Source organism: Polistes fuscatus, unplaced genomic scaffold, assembly GCF_010416935.1.
Source record: "Polistes fuscatus isolate 324 unplaced genomic scaffold, CU_Pfus_HIC Scaffold8, whole genome shotgun sequence".
Taxonomy (NCBI): Eukaryota; Metazoa; Arthropoda; class Insecta; order Hymenoptera; family Vespidae; genus Polistes; species Polistes fuscatus.
Window position 1 is genome coordinate 6,998,943 of NW_025113162.1, and position 15,423 is coordinate 7,014,365.

Sequence of the window (15,423 nt, forward strand, 5' to 3'; positions counted from 1 at the left end):
TTATATAACTCGTAAATACGATCGTGCTATACCTTCGCTCATATATTAAACTCTTTTCCTACGTACATAGACACCTGTTAAATAACGCACGTATGTAAATATGTACGTTATATGTGTATTAATTTTTTATACATATACAGGGCGAATGAACAAAATAATCTAGGCGTTTTTCCAAAAGTCTTTTTTTTTTTTTTTTTTTTTTTAAGTGATTTTAAACGATCGATTAATATTTTTTTCCCCGAAATACCTTTTCAGCCTAATTATATTTGGTTTTTTTTTTTTTTTTTTCAAATTATTCAATTGCAAATTGAACAAGTTTAAAATTGTTAAAATCACTTAGAAACTTTTGGTCGAGTCGAAAAACTTTCTGGATATATTTTCTGTATACGCGTCTGTCACGAATAGAAAATATATATATTTTCCCATTACAAGATTTCTATAGAAAATTATTGCACGGAAAAATAGATTCATCGGGAAGAATAGAATAATAATGATGATGACGATGATGATGATGATAATAAAATAAGAAAAAAAAAGAAGAATAAATATTAAATAGCACAAATCTATTATTATCAGAGAAAAAAAACAATGGGATTTTTTTTTCTTCTTTTTTTCATCGCGAATAAAAGTAAAATTTTGCTCTCTTTTTTTTGTTATTCCTCGAATTCGACGTATATAAATTAAAAAGAATAAACAATTGTATTTGTATTGTTATACAGTTATCGCATGATGTGTAAGTATTTTTGCAAGTAATAAATTACTTTACAAAATTTTTCTAAAAAAAAAAGAAAAACCAAGAAGAAATATAGCAAAAAGTAAAGAAGAGAAAAGCACGGTTTTATTCAAAAATCGATGATAATAAATCGAAGCGCAATAATTTGTCGATAAGAATTTTCTTTTTTTTTTTTTTATCTATAGTGTAGAATATAATATATAACGTATAAACTCAAAAGGTGTGGCTCATTGTCAGATAGCTTAAATAACGACTTATACAACGTGCTATATATTTTTCAAAGTTAAGAATATAATATAAATATATATATATATATTTATATGTAATGCATATGTATATGTATGTGTATGTGTGTGTGTATGTGTATATGTACGTGTCCGCATCTTTCTACGATCCACGAAGGAATTATTAGTGTTATATTTATATTAATGATGAAGTATAATTAATAATCATATAGATATATTATACATACATACGTTTACCTGCGATCATATTTTCGATCCCAATAATGTGCTTTTTCTTCTTCTTTTCTTTCTTTCTTTCATTTAATTTTTTTCTTTTTTTTTTTTTCTTCTTTTTTTTTTGATATTTTTTCCATTTTCTTCTCTAAAAACTATGCGTAAACCGCCTCTCTCTCTCTCTCTCTCTTTCTACTTTTATTACACGCACACACTTATTATATCTTCTTCCGTGCGTGTGCCATGTGTGTATGTGTGTGTATTTGTGTATGTGTTTATGCGCGTGTGAATGCAAATGTAATTTGTTTCTTTTAATAATGTGTTACACCGAACGCTCCTTAATTTTCTAATATTTCTTATACGTAATGTAAATAGTTGTTGGGTAGAGAACGTTCGAGAAAAAAAGCGCCAAATTTGAATTCAGGAAGAACGATTGTATCTTGCGTTTTTTCCCCCTCCCCTTCTCTTTCTGTAAGGGGAAGGAATTTTTTTTTTTTCTTTTTTTCTTAATTCGACGCATCAGTCGAACGTTCTCCGGATCATTTTTCAATATCCTTCGAAATTACTCTTTGCACTATGTGACCTATAAAAAATATAAAAAGTGCATTTGACGCGAAGTTAGGTTGCCATTCTTTTTCGTTTCTTTTTTTTTTTCTTTTTTCTTTTCTTTTTTTTTTTTTTTGAGAAAAACCTTCGTCTCTCTCACCCTTCCTTCACTTTCTTTCTTTCTTTCTTTCTTCATTTATTTATTCATTTATTTATTTCGCTCGAATCGATGCGAGTTAAAGTACAGCGAGCAGAATACGTATATTTTATATATATTATGTGCGTGTATATATCTTTCTCTCTCTCTCTCTCATTCTTTCTTTTCTTCTTTCTACATATTAGAATGCTTGATTCGTTGATTGGACATTCTCATAGGCCGACATAGAATTAAATTAGGATATCTTAATTAAACAAAAATTTCTTATAAACGTATTTCTCGTAAAACACTTATTTTACTCGACGCGCACACAAATTTAAGAAATTATTCGAAAAGAAAAGAAAAAAGAAAAAAAAAAGAATGTTTTCTCTTGTTTTTTTTTTCTTTTTTTTTCTTTTTCTTTATCCTTAAATCGTAAGCGTTCATTTACGTCGTATATAATTATCATTATAGTCGTCGTTTTCGTTCATTATTGATGTAATGACGAGATACGTCATTTTATCAGTCCATTCAAAGAATTAAGAGGAAGCTCGCTTATTATTTATATAATATAATATTTAAACGACGAAAAATAACGCTTTTTTTTGTTTTTGAGAGAGAATAATTTATCGACTGGCACGAATACGACAATGCTTATTATGCATGTAGTATATATATATATAATATATATATATGTATATGTATAATTATACTTATTTGACGTGTATATATATCAAAGCTACGATTTTTCTCTTCGCTACGAAAAAAGCTTTTTATGTGTAAAACGTTCGAATTTGTTGTTTTTTAAAAGCATTTCAAAAAGCCCGCGAATTCTAACCTCTAAATCCTGTCTCTCTTTCTTTATCGTCTCGTTAACTTTCATTCTTTTAATTTTTAACGTAGCTGTGGAACATCAAACTTACAATTTCTTTTGGAAGAAAGTTGTTATAATAATAATGATTATTATTATTATTATTATTTGGATTTTTTTCTTTTGTACGGCGTATTTATTAATTTGCACTTATTGGCACTTTTTTGTTTGTTCAGTTCGGAGAAAAGAAAATGTAAAGAGATGACCAATGAGAATCGAGTGAACAAAGAGGGAGGATTTCGAAAAATTTCCTATAAAAATTCATGGCAGTTTTATATTGTTTCTGTTTTTATTTCTACATTTGGCACTTGTTTCAAAATTTGTTTAACTCTAAATAGATTGATTTTAGGTATTTCTTTTTAATTTACAATTAATTACTAATAAAAATAAAAGGAAAAATTATACGATAATTCTGTAATGTATAATCATTATATATATAATAAAACATATAAAGAAAAAAGAAAAAAAAAAAAGAAAAAAAAAGGAAGAGCTATTGTAGGAGTGTCCGTTAAATTTTCGATTAAAATGTTTGTTTTTCTAATCCTCACACATTGCCACTGGTCTCCCATGTTCGTCCGATAACAATAATATTAATAATATTTCTAATATAATATTAATATTAATAATAATAATATATATATAGATATTATAATAATAATAATAACGATGTAGTTTATAAGACGTATTATAATGTACAAGATTTGTGCGATTAAAGAAATCGGTTTACACAGTTGATCAAAAAAGTAAATTCGACGAGAAAGCTTCGTGAACGATAAATTCTTTTTTTTTCTTTTTAATTATTTTTTCGTTGACGTTCAGGAATCATACGCCGAGCGTTCGATATGTTTTTCAATGCACCTTTCGGTCTACCTTCATAAAAATTGAAGAGACAAAAATGGATAAAAAAAAAAGAAAAATACACATTTTCTTTTTAATCCTAAAAATATCCAATTTAAAAAAAATATATATATTATATCATTTAAACGATATCGATGGGAAGTGATAATAGTCACAATTTGGTTTTTTTCAAGCGATTAAACCTCACGCACGCATGTTTCTTTTCTATATTTTCTTTTTTTTTTTTTTTTATTTCGCACTCAAAAGACGACAAACGGATTTTTATTAAACGTCAATTTCTTGTCTCCCAATTGCAACCAAAATTATATAAATCCTTCCCTTTTATTCTATTTCTTTCCTTTTTTTCTTTTTTATCTCGATGTTATACTCTTCACAACGACGTAATCGATCTATCATTATTTTCATTTCTTTCCTTTCATTTTTTTTTTCTTTTTTTTTTAAATATTTTTTTCCCTTCTCGTACGCAATTATTAAACGCTAAGATTATTTTATTACTCGACTAATGTGTAAAGATAATATAATAACACGTTCTCGATAGGCGAAGAAAAATAAAAGAAATTCAAAAAATTAGATGAGAAAAAAGAAAAAGAGAGAAATGGTAGAATTGAAAAAAAAAAAGAAGAAACGAAATTTTTTTTCTTATTATTTTGCGTTGTGTTATGTGGATTTTTTGTTTTGTTCTTTGGCTTGAATATTTCTGTTTTATATTTTTTTAAAATAAATTTTTGTTAATAATTTACGATCGCGTCAACGATTTTTCATCCTTCTCTCTCTCTCTCTCTCTCTCTACTTCTTTTCTTAATTTGATTTTCGTTTTGTTTTTCTTTCATAAATCATCTTCTTCCGTTGTTTTTATTTTCACACGGTTGGGTGTCGCAGGGCTTCGTGTAACTTCTCGTTTTACTGCACGGCCGTTCGAGAAAAAAGAAGTAATAGACTCGATAAGAGTACGATCCATCTCGCGTAATTGTTATAAATATATTTAAACAAACAAAAATAAATATAAAAATAATAACCCTTTGAGTTGTCTATGTTCGGCAAAAGTTATCAGTGTTAACTCAGTTAAAAATCAGTGTTAACTAGAAGCGTATGATAATTAAAACTGTGAATTAATTGTAAGATAAAATATTTAAACAATTGATTTTAATTTATTTTACAATTACTATCATTAATATATATTATAAAATAAATCCAAACACAAGTATATATAGTCAAGAATTATTTTTATAATTTTATGTTGCACCGTGAACATTCATTTTTTTCGAGTGAATTTTCAAATTTACGATCTACTTTTTTTTTTTATTCTATCATTCTTTCTTAAAAGTATTTCAAAATGTTTAACATTTATACATATATATATCATTTATTATTTTAACAATAAATAAGAAATTGATTTACATAAATGAATGATAATTAATTTTCTCGTTATCAACAAGTATACTCGTTCTTCGTAGTTTAAATATTCGACAATAATTTTTCTTTATTTCCATTATTAATTTGACGTAAAAATATTACGATAATAATTTTAATTGGGTCTTGTATAATATATATATATTTAATGAAGAAAGTTTATACTATGTCGTCCATAGAGAACATTTCAGCCGAGACTAATTAATACTAACTCAAAGGATTATTATTATTATTATTATTAATAATAATATATATATTTTATGTTTTCGCATTCTTTTGCGGAATCGTGCGTGTTCCGAAGTATAGTGAATCGCATAAGCAGCAGGTGTGCGATTTTTGGTCAAAAACAGAGGATGATTGTTACAGTCACGTTAATTCATTCCATTATCATTCCAAAAGAAAAACAGAAAAAATACGTCGTTGACAGGGTGTCCTCCTATTGGTCGTCACATTTTTTCCTGATCATCGTTTTCAATGATGAACCCCTTTTTCTTTTATTTAGAAATTAATTACGATGTTAATCGATCGACAAAGAAATTAAAATTAATTTATTATAATTATTATTAATTAATTAATTAATTAATTGTACTGTTTTTCAATTTCGTTAATTTTGTTTCTTATTATTTAATAATTTTATAGAAATAATTGTCAACAAATATGTGTTTAATTCTATCTCGATCGATAACAACCGTTCAAAATGTGAGATCACACAAAATCATGCTTGCTAAATATTGAAATATTGTTGATATATATGTAAATATATTTTCGAATATATATATATATAAAAGGCAACACATATGTCATGACAATCGTTAGAATTTAAAGACAGTATAAGAAAGAAACGAAATGAAATAAAATCAAATTAATTCATCGAATAAAATATATGTCATATGAAAAAAAAAGAGGAAAATATAGGAAAAACGCAAAGCTTGCTATACGAGTTAAAAAAAAAATTCAAATGCATTGTTTAATTCACACGACTACGTTCTCTAATTAAAGCCAAAATAAAAAATCAAATCAAATATAAAAAAGAATTTCACATGAGCGTGCATTTTTATCATTTTTCGAGGAACTACTCGCTGTTTAATCTCACACACACACACACACACACACATAAATCAAAAATATATTTATTATTAAATTATTATAGGATGTGCGAGAAAAAAAGAGGGCGAGTAATTCCTCAAATAATTGACGACTACAAAAATTCTTTTTTTTTTTTTAGTTATTTCATAACTGTATAATATTGTCTTGAAACTTAACATAAAAAAAAGAGAGAAGGTGGGAGAAGATAAAAATACAGAAAGAAAGAGAGAGAGAGATTTATTTATTATATAAATAAATTTATATTCGTTTATTGATTTATTAAAATAAAAACTTAATGTGCAAATATATTTTTTCATATATATTGTTTTTTACCTAACTTTTTCTCTCTCTCTCTCTCTTTCTGTCTGTGTTTCATTGTAAGTTTATAATAAATAAAAATATCACAAAAAATAATGGCACACACACGCAAATTTTTTTTTTTTAATTATCATTCGCTGTAAAATAAGATCGTAATTTTTGTCTCCATTCTCAGTTATTTGTGCAAAGAGATACTAATTGTCTACGTATTATAAAAAAACGTCACATTGCATATATATATATATTGCAAATAAAATCATTTTGCGGGCCAAACAGTCAAAGTTTATCTCTTGTCGGGTTTATACAAAAAAATCAAGAATATTGCAGAAAAAAATAAGATATTTCGTTAAAAAAGATAATTGCTACGTCAAAACAAAGATATAGGTCTAAGTCTATAATATAATAGAACACGATTTGATATGATTACAGGAATAAAAACGGGAAGAAAAACGTGCATTTGGAAAACACACGAGATATGTGGATAAATTAATTAAGCGGATACAACATCGAACTTCGAAACACACCATGCATATAAGATAATTTTTTAATATTATTTTCATAATATTAACATTACCACATATTATAATTATATTTATCAATAAATGTTAGAATAATAATTATAAAAAGAATTTGAATTTAAAAAAAAGAAAAATAAATGATTGACAACGATCAATTATGTCTGAATAAAAATAAAAAAATAAAAAATGAAATTAAGAAATGTACAAATATTTCAATTTTCGTTGTCATATAATATTTTATTATATTTTATAATAATTAATAATAAAAAGATAGAAAAAAGGAGAATAAAAACGAAGAAGAGAATTTTTCTTTAAAATGTACTCACCACAAATCGATTAACTTTAATTTTTGGCGCACGTGGAGACTCATTGGTCTGTGATCCGAGTGACTCAAAACGAGCTCTGAGACTGCTCGCAGATTCTATGCTTGATTGATCGCCCGTACTTTGAGCAATTTCCATTTCGGCGATGTTATGATTACTCGGCTTACCATCCGTCTCTTCCCAGTGTTCGAATTTCGCGCGCAATGTTTTGGCGCGCGCGGCATTTTGTGCCTGTTTTAAAAATTCATCTTCTACCTGCGAAACCAAAATAAAAAAAAAAATAATCATATTGTTAATCTTATTTTCTTCTTTCCTAAAGATTATCATTAATTTAATCTTTGTTTGAACTTGAAATTTCATATTTTAATTAATTTTCTATTGATATTACCGACTGTAGATAATATCAATTTTTGGTTTTCACACTGTATAAATAATAATATTATTTATAATATTAAATAAATTATATTATATATATATTTAATATTTGTTATATAGAAAAGGTAAAATAAGAAAAGAAAAAAAATTGCAACTAACCTTATCGGAGGCTCTGACATAATTCGGATCTCTTTCTTCGGCGCTTTCGTCAGCTTCGGATTCCTCACCTTCCTCTTCTTCTTCTTCCTCGGAATCAGAGGCGGTTTGTTTCGCAAACTTGTCCTCAGGTGGTGGCGTGAAACGTTTCAAAGGTTTCGGGCCCTCCGGCAATTCCTCTTTGCACGCATTCTCTTCCATCTGCCGGAAGATTGAGAGCATCTTTCTCGCTGTGTCTGTGTGTACTACTTCGTCTACCCTATCATCGGCCCTCACAACGTCAGGATCACGATAGATTTCACGCTCCGGCGAATCCATCTGCGAATACGATTACGAAATATTTATTATACAATTTTTCCCCCTTTTTTTCTGTTTTTTTTTTTAATTTTCATACTCATCGATTTGAAGAGAATATCGGGTATTATAATTTAATTTTTATTATGTTTTATTTTATTATACAAGCAATATATTATTCAATACGCATACGCAAAATTAACATAAAAATGTTTTTATTCACAAATAATTATTAACGTTAAAAGTTAGCGAATAAGTTGTTATCATACAATTTTGTTTAATTCGAAATTAGAGTATCGTTTTGTATTATATATTGTTATCTTAATAGAGTCATCCTTGGATTTTAACGAGACCTTCATTTCTTACCAATATTTATTAGTTTTTCTTATGTATTAGATCATATAAAAATGAATGAAGTTAGAAAAAAAGTAATTCTGAATTATTTTACATTTATTTTCATTACTTTCTTTTCATTTTTATCTAGGTATCCTCGAAAAATGATGCATTATTTCAAAAATCAAAGTTCAACAAACGAATTTGAACATTCATATTATTTGTTTTTCTTATATAACGAAAAAAAGAAAAATTACCATAATCAGTTTAGTAAACTAATAAATATATACATGTTTAAAAAACAAAAAATAAAAATAAATAAAATGTAACGTTACAATTTACATAAAACCGTTAATATCGTGAAAAGATAAGGCAATATGGTCAAAGAAAATATTTCGAACGAGAACGTCTTTATCGAATACGGATGATAATTTCGAAGGTAACGAAGATAAAAAAAAAAAAAAAGAAAGAAAGAAAAAAAAAAGAAAAAGAGAGGGAAAAGCAGAGTGACGTTTTCAGGTAACCGGCGTTGAAACACCACCACAACCACTACCACCATCACAACAACTCGAAACTTCAAAATATTCTTTTTCTTTTCTTTTTATTACCGTGAAGAGAAGGAGGAGGAGGAGGACGAGAAGGAAGAGGAGGAGGATTTCGAGGTTAGGATGTGACTCAGCGCGAAAGTGCCCTTTTTTTTTACATTCTCCTCAATCGAGTTTGCCTGCCTGCTGGCTCGGTTGGAAAGAAGAATTTATGCTATGCTCGCAATTCATTCTATTGGTCGAGAAGTTCTTTGAATTATATTTGAATAAGAAATTTATTATTATTATTATTATTATTATTATTATTATTATTATTATTATTATTATTGTTTGACAATTTTTATTTCGTTGGTTTTTTTTTCTTTTTTTACCAAGTTTAATGTCGTAATATATAAGTGTCAAGAAGTTCATTTAGCCTGTTTTCGCTTACTAATTTTATAATTAACATCTACAAAATGATGGCGTACCATTTTAGTCGTTTACTTTTGTTTGCATCAACTTTTTGACTATCCGACAGATTTTTAGTAAATTAAACAGTTTAGTTGTGGTGACCTCTTTAAAAAAATAAAAAAATTAAAAATAAAACCGTGTGACGAGTATACTCGTCATCAATCACAGCAAACTGATTAATGATATTATGTATATTGTATTAGAGTATCACTATATATATATATATGATATATGTTGTATTTTATTTAATTTATCTTGTTATTATGCGATATTTAATTCATTATAATTTATAGTTGTGTTAGTTAGTATAATGTGTTCGTAATATATCTTGAGAATATTATTTTCTAAGATAATTGCAAGCGCGTATCTCTCATAAGGTGTCCTGGATAAAGTCACGTTTGTGTGAATGGGGGAGAAATGATTATTTCTTTTCTGGTATATGTGTGTTTGTAATTCCGGATATTATACTGCGTATAGTCTAAATAGAAATTATTTCATGTATTCGAATAATAATAGGAACAAAAATATTTGATTATGAACAATAATAAAGTAACGAATTGTTTTGGTCAAAATTAATCCTAATTTTAATTGGCGTGCTACTTTTTTTTTTCGTTTAATCAACACGAGTCATCTATCTCAAGTGATCAAACAAAAAAAGAAACTCTAAATTAAAATATAAACAAAAATAAGAATTATTGCAAATACACCTACTTAAACATTCCTTTAATAAAATTAATATAATAAGTTATATAATTATATTAAGTTATATATATAAGTAATATATAATATAATAAGTTTCCTTAATAAAATAATATAAAAAAATGTATAATAATAAAAATCGATAGAAGAATAGAAAAAGAAAAGAAATGTTGCCATAAATTTAGGACTTTTAATAAGCTTTCTTTTAATAATTAAGAACAAAATAAAAAATAAAAAAAATATATAATCCAACGAAAAAACTTTTCTTATTTTCTTTTAATACGTTTACTCATGCGTGGCAAAAAAAAAGCATATATCACGAAACCTATTTGCCCACACGTGTTCATGTATATATATGTGTGTGTATGTATGTGTGAGAGAGAGAGAGAGAGAAAGAGGAAAATACTTTACGCTCGATGATTCGCAAAAGAATGCCTTTGAAACGTATAGCGAGCACGCAGAGAGATCGTTTTTGAAGAAGAAAGAAAGAGGACGACGAATGAACGAAACGAAACGAAACGAAACGAAACGAAACATAACGAAACGAAACGAAATGAAATGAAATGAACGAACAAACTGCGAGATAGTAGGTTCGATGTACGACGCACTCCCGGACTTCTCCCCATTATCATCACTTATGTCAATTCCTACGTGTCGCGACGTTTTCGTTTATACGTTGTATGCCATTGCCGTTTAGTTTCGTTTCATTTCGTTTCCAATTAACTCCGGCTGACGCTCGTCAGTTGGCTCGATTTAAGACGATTTAAGACCCATTACTTCCTTTCTTTCTTTCTTGTTCTGTTCTGTTCTGTTATGTTATGTTCTTTTTGCTTTTTTTTTTTTTTTTATCTTTTTCTTATCATTATCAATTTATCACAAATACACGAAGTTAAACACACGAATCATTCGGAAAGGCAAAGGCTCTCTCTCTCTCGATCGATTGATGTAAATTGAAATCAAATGAAAAATAAAATGATATATTAGATTGTAATTTGTAAATTGAATTTGTTGTTTCACGTTAAGAGAAAGATATTGTTTTTATGAGAGAATCATTGATTTTTCTTTTTTTTTTTCAAAGTAATTTATATGTGATTTATTTTCTGTTGTCTTAATTGGTATTTTTTTATTATTATTATTATTATTATTATTATTATTATTATTATTATTACTATGATTTTTCTTGCTGTTCGATGTAATTAATAATTTATATTAAAGTATATAAATCTTCTTTTTTTTTCCTTTAGACGATAATTGCTTAATATTTTTCGTTTCTCTTTGATATTAAAAATCAGAATCACTTGGAGAGAAAGTAGATTGTATTTGAGTTAATTAATACGTACTAAATAAATATTTTTCTTTTAAGATATCAATTTTCGAATGACTATTAAACTTTCTTATTTGTAAATCTACTTGTAAATTCAAAAGTTTGATTAATTTATTCTTTTTTTTTAACGACACTTTTGTTTAACAGGAAATATATTACCACTGTCATAAATATTTTTTAAAAAAAAAAGAGTATTCAATGGGGTATTAAAAACAAACAAAAATATAATAATTAATTCAAAATTATCTCACAAGATTATTATTCACGCCAGCTGATATAATAACGTGACTAAACGTCTTCTTTTTTTCTTTCTTTTTTTTACAAATAAAAAACAACATAGAGATTAATAGTTTAATATGCAGATACGTAAACTTTCACTAATTGTAAATATTAAAAACGAGAGAGAGAAAGAGAGAGAGAGAAATACCGAAGGATTTTCGCATGAAGGATTCACACGCGATTCGCATAGTTTTATAATAATTTCACCATTATCCAGTACTAATTTAGGCTCGTATATATTATTAACTACACAAAGAAACGAGTAAAATACCACGATTAAAAATAACAACAACAAAAGAAAGAGATCTATTGCAAACATAATTTACATATATATAAATAAACACTATCGTTTAAAAGTTTGAAATAACTTGCTGATAAAAATAAAAAAAAATAAATTTATCTTTGTTTAACATGTAAAAACATTTACTTATTCTTAATAATATCCTGTTTCTAGTGATTTCGAAATTTTGGATAGGTGTAGTGTACATATAAATAGAAAAGAAACAGATTTACAATAATTTAATAGTTTAAATTCTAAAATAAAATTTAAAAAATAAATAATGAAATAAAAAATTAAATATAAAATGTAAATATAATAATTGTAAATATAAATTTCAATTTTAACCGAGCTTGAAATTTTACTGTTTTTATGGATTACAATGAAAGACATATATTTATTGTAATGTTTCTTCTTTAATATGATTATCTATTTAAAATGAAAAAAAAGAGAGAGAGAGAGAGAGAGAGAGAGAACAAAGAGATAAAGAGAATCTTTTCGAATACGTACGATGAAATATACCTTCTCTAAAAAATCTCCAATTCTATTCTCGTTTTTCCTGCTTTTTAAGAAGTTCCTTCTTCGAAGAAAAAGGAGAATAATCAACAAAAAAAAATCAAAAGCAAGGTAAAAAGAAGAAGAAAAAGAAGAAGAAGAAGAACGAACGAAACGATTTACAGGATAAATATTCTTGTGGGGTCGATTCTGGTGTCGAACGACGGACGGTTGCTATGCTGGACGAACACGAATGTAAGAGAAAGAAAGAGATAGAAAGAATGAGGGAAAGAGAAAGAGGATGATGAGAAAGAGAGAGAAAAGGACAGTAAGACAGACAGACAGGACAGATACAGAAGAATAAAAAAAAGAAAAAAAAGAAGGATAGATACGAACCAAGGCACAGTATTTTCCAAGCTTGTATGATTTGTATGATTTATTGAAAGAAAAAAAGAAAGAAAGAGATACAAACCAAGGCACAGTATTTTCCAAGTTTGTATGATTGATTTAAAGAAAAATAAAACAAGAGAGAGAGAAAGAAAGAAATAGATGCGTATAAGCAAGTATTCAGTGATTACACAGAAGTAAAATGAATAAAAAAATGTGTCCTCGTAGTTTAGCCGGCAGCCGGATTTCTCGAACGAACAAACCGAACCAAACGAATGAACGAACGAACGAACGAACGAATAAACGAACAGACCCATCAACTAACGAACGAACGGGAGGACGTAGGAATACTAACGGTAAAAGTATGCCTCTGGGCTGCTGTGATGTTTCTATCTTACTGCTGTTGCTGCTGCTGCTGCTGCTGCTGTTGCTGCTGCTATGGTGTTGACCACTCGATGGGGGTTCAAGGACAGACGACGGTAGGAATCAAGTGGCACACCACACACCGTACGTGAGAGGAACCTCGCGTATTGCCTGCTCTTACCCGAGAGCGAGAGCTTTTATAAGCTTCGAGACGAAGTAGTCGTCCCCGCGTCAAAGAGAAAGAGAGAAAGAAAGAAAGAGAGAGAGAAAGAGACAAAAAGAATGACGTAGACCACGATGACGAGGACGCTTCGTTTCGCCGTTATCGCGAGCCCGACACTGCTTACCCTGCGATTTCCACGCTTACAGTCTGCCGGCTAGCTAGCTAGGCTTCAGGATACAACCGAGGGGTGGGGAAGAGAGGAAAGGGGTGGGGGATTGGTTAGTCGGTCGGTTGGTTGGTTGGTTGGTTGGTTGGTTGGTTGCTTGGTTGGTTCCTTGCTTGCTTGCTTGCTTGCTTGCTTTCTTTACTTGTGTCCAACAATTTTCTTTGAATTGTCTCGGAGAAATCAAAGTATAAACTGTAGGAGAAATGTTTCCTTTTGTTCACGTAAAAATAATTAGAATATGTAGGTAGGTAGTAATAGGGGTTTATGTTAACGATTGATCGATTATGTGATCTGTTAATGTGCGATAGAAATATTTTGAAATGAAAAGAAAATATTAATAATGAGTTGGAAAGAAAGGTAAGGAAGAGGAGGGGGAGGGGGAATGTTTACGGACAGTTAACAAATGGCAAAGAAATATTTTTACGATGAGAATAAAAATCAATTGTACTCGGTACAATAATAATAATATTAATTATATAAAGATATTATATTTTTAATTTGAATTTTGGTTATAGGTAAAAATACGACTTTTGTTAGGATCGTAATTATCCCTTTAGTCGTGCGATATTCACTTATAATATATTTTTTTTTGGGACTCGTTACTGTTTTTTAAAGTGCCCCCACTACCACCACCACCACCTTTTTTGTTTACCGTAAAGCGCGAAATACGAAACGCATCGTAGCATCATCCTAACACATGAGACGGATGTCCGTCTGTTACCCCTTTCACCCCCCCCTTCTTTCACTCTTTCTCCTCTCTCCCCCTACTCCCTACCCCCCCAGTACCTCACTGTGTCTGACTATCTTCCTTCCTTTCTATTTCTTTTTATTTCTTCTTTTCTTAATGTCGAGCGTGCAAGCAAAACCAACTCCTTCTTTTTCTCACACTCTTTCTGTCCGTCTTTCTTTCTTTCTTTCTTTCTTTCTTTCTTTCTTTCTTTCTCTTACAATCATTGTCTGTTTTCTGCTGTGTTCTCTCTCTCTCTCTCTCTTTCTCTCTGTCTCTTTCTTTATCTGTCTCTTATTATTCACACAGTTGAAGAAAGAGTTTTGCAAGAGATTAACGACGTGGCCACAACCATCACCACCACCATCACCACCATCGCCACCATATTTTCTTACATTTTTTATTTCGTTTTCTTTCATCGTATTTTTCTTAATTTTTCCTAATTTTTTTCCATAAGTTCAACACCAACTTGCCATAAAATTTTCTATCTCTAACTCTCTATTTCTTCCTTTTTTTCTTTTTTTTTTTATTTTTATTTGATTTTCTAGGGGGTGTCATCGTTATCCGAGAAAGAGGGGAGGAGAAAGGTGTGGGGAGAGAGGGGGAGGGTGGGAAGAGGGAGAGTAAAAAAACTGACCTTAATTCGAAATACATTTTTAAGCGAGCTTGTTTCTTTCGAGTTAATGATACGGTGATTATGATGTATAACGAGAGGAAGAAGAAAAAAAAAGAAAAAGTGAATAAGAGAGTAAGATATGGACTAACGAAGAAAAAGATTGAAAAAAGGGAGACACTCTGATTGGACGGAAAGAGAAAAGATGATAGATCTTATTTATGTATGTCCATTAAGCAATATTTAAGAGAAATACGACAGGAGAGAAATGAATTTGTTAGAGAGAAAGCTAAATAAATTTTTAGACGAATGATCAACGGGAATGAATAAAAGAAGAGAGAGAGAGAGAGAGAGATAAACGGAATTAATTAATAATGAAAAAATATAAACAACAATTCATATAACGAACTATTTTAGAATAGAAAAATAACGTAATTCTATAAAAAAAAGGAATTAATTG

The 15,423-nt window shown here is 28.6% G+C and overlaps 1 protein-coding gene across 10 annotated transcripts in view; it reads right to left on the reverse strand.

Moving 5' to 3' along the window:
• LOC122525081 overlaps positions 1–15,423 on the reverse strand; it is an 87,064-nt gene that overhangs the window by 1,457 nt on the left and 70,184 nt on the right. For 9 of the 10 annotated variants that reach the window (XM_043647689.1, XM_043647687.1, XM_043647688.1 and 6 more), the window contains 2 exons: positions 7,792–8,106; positions 7,261–7,512 (listed from right to left, as the gene is read on the reverse strand). In XM_043647689.1, coding sequence (XP_043503624.1) covers positions 7,261–7,512; positions 7,792–8,106 — 567 coding nt within the window. Of the gene's footprint in view, positions 1–4,404; positions 4,506–7,260; positions 7,513–7,791; positions 8,107–15,423 lie in introns of those variants that run through there. The other variant, XM_043647686.1, reaches the window with a different exon arrangement.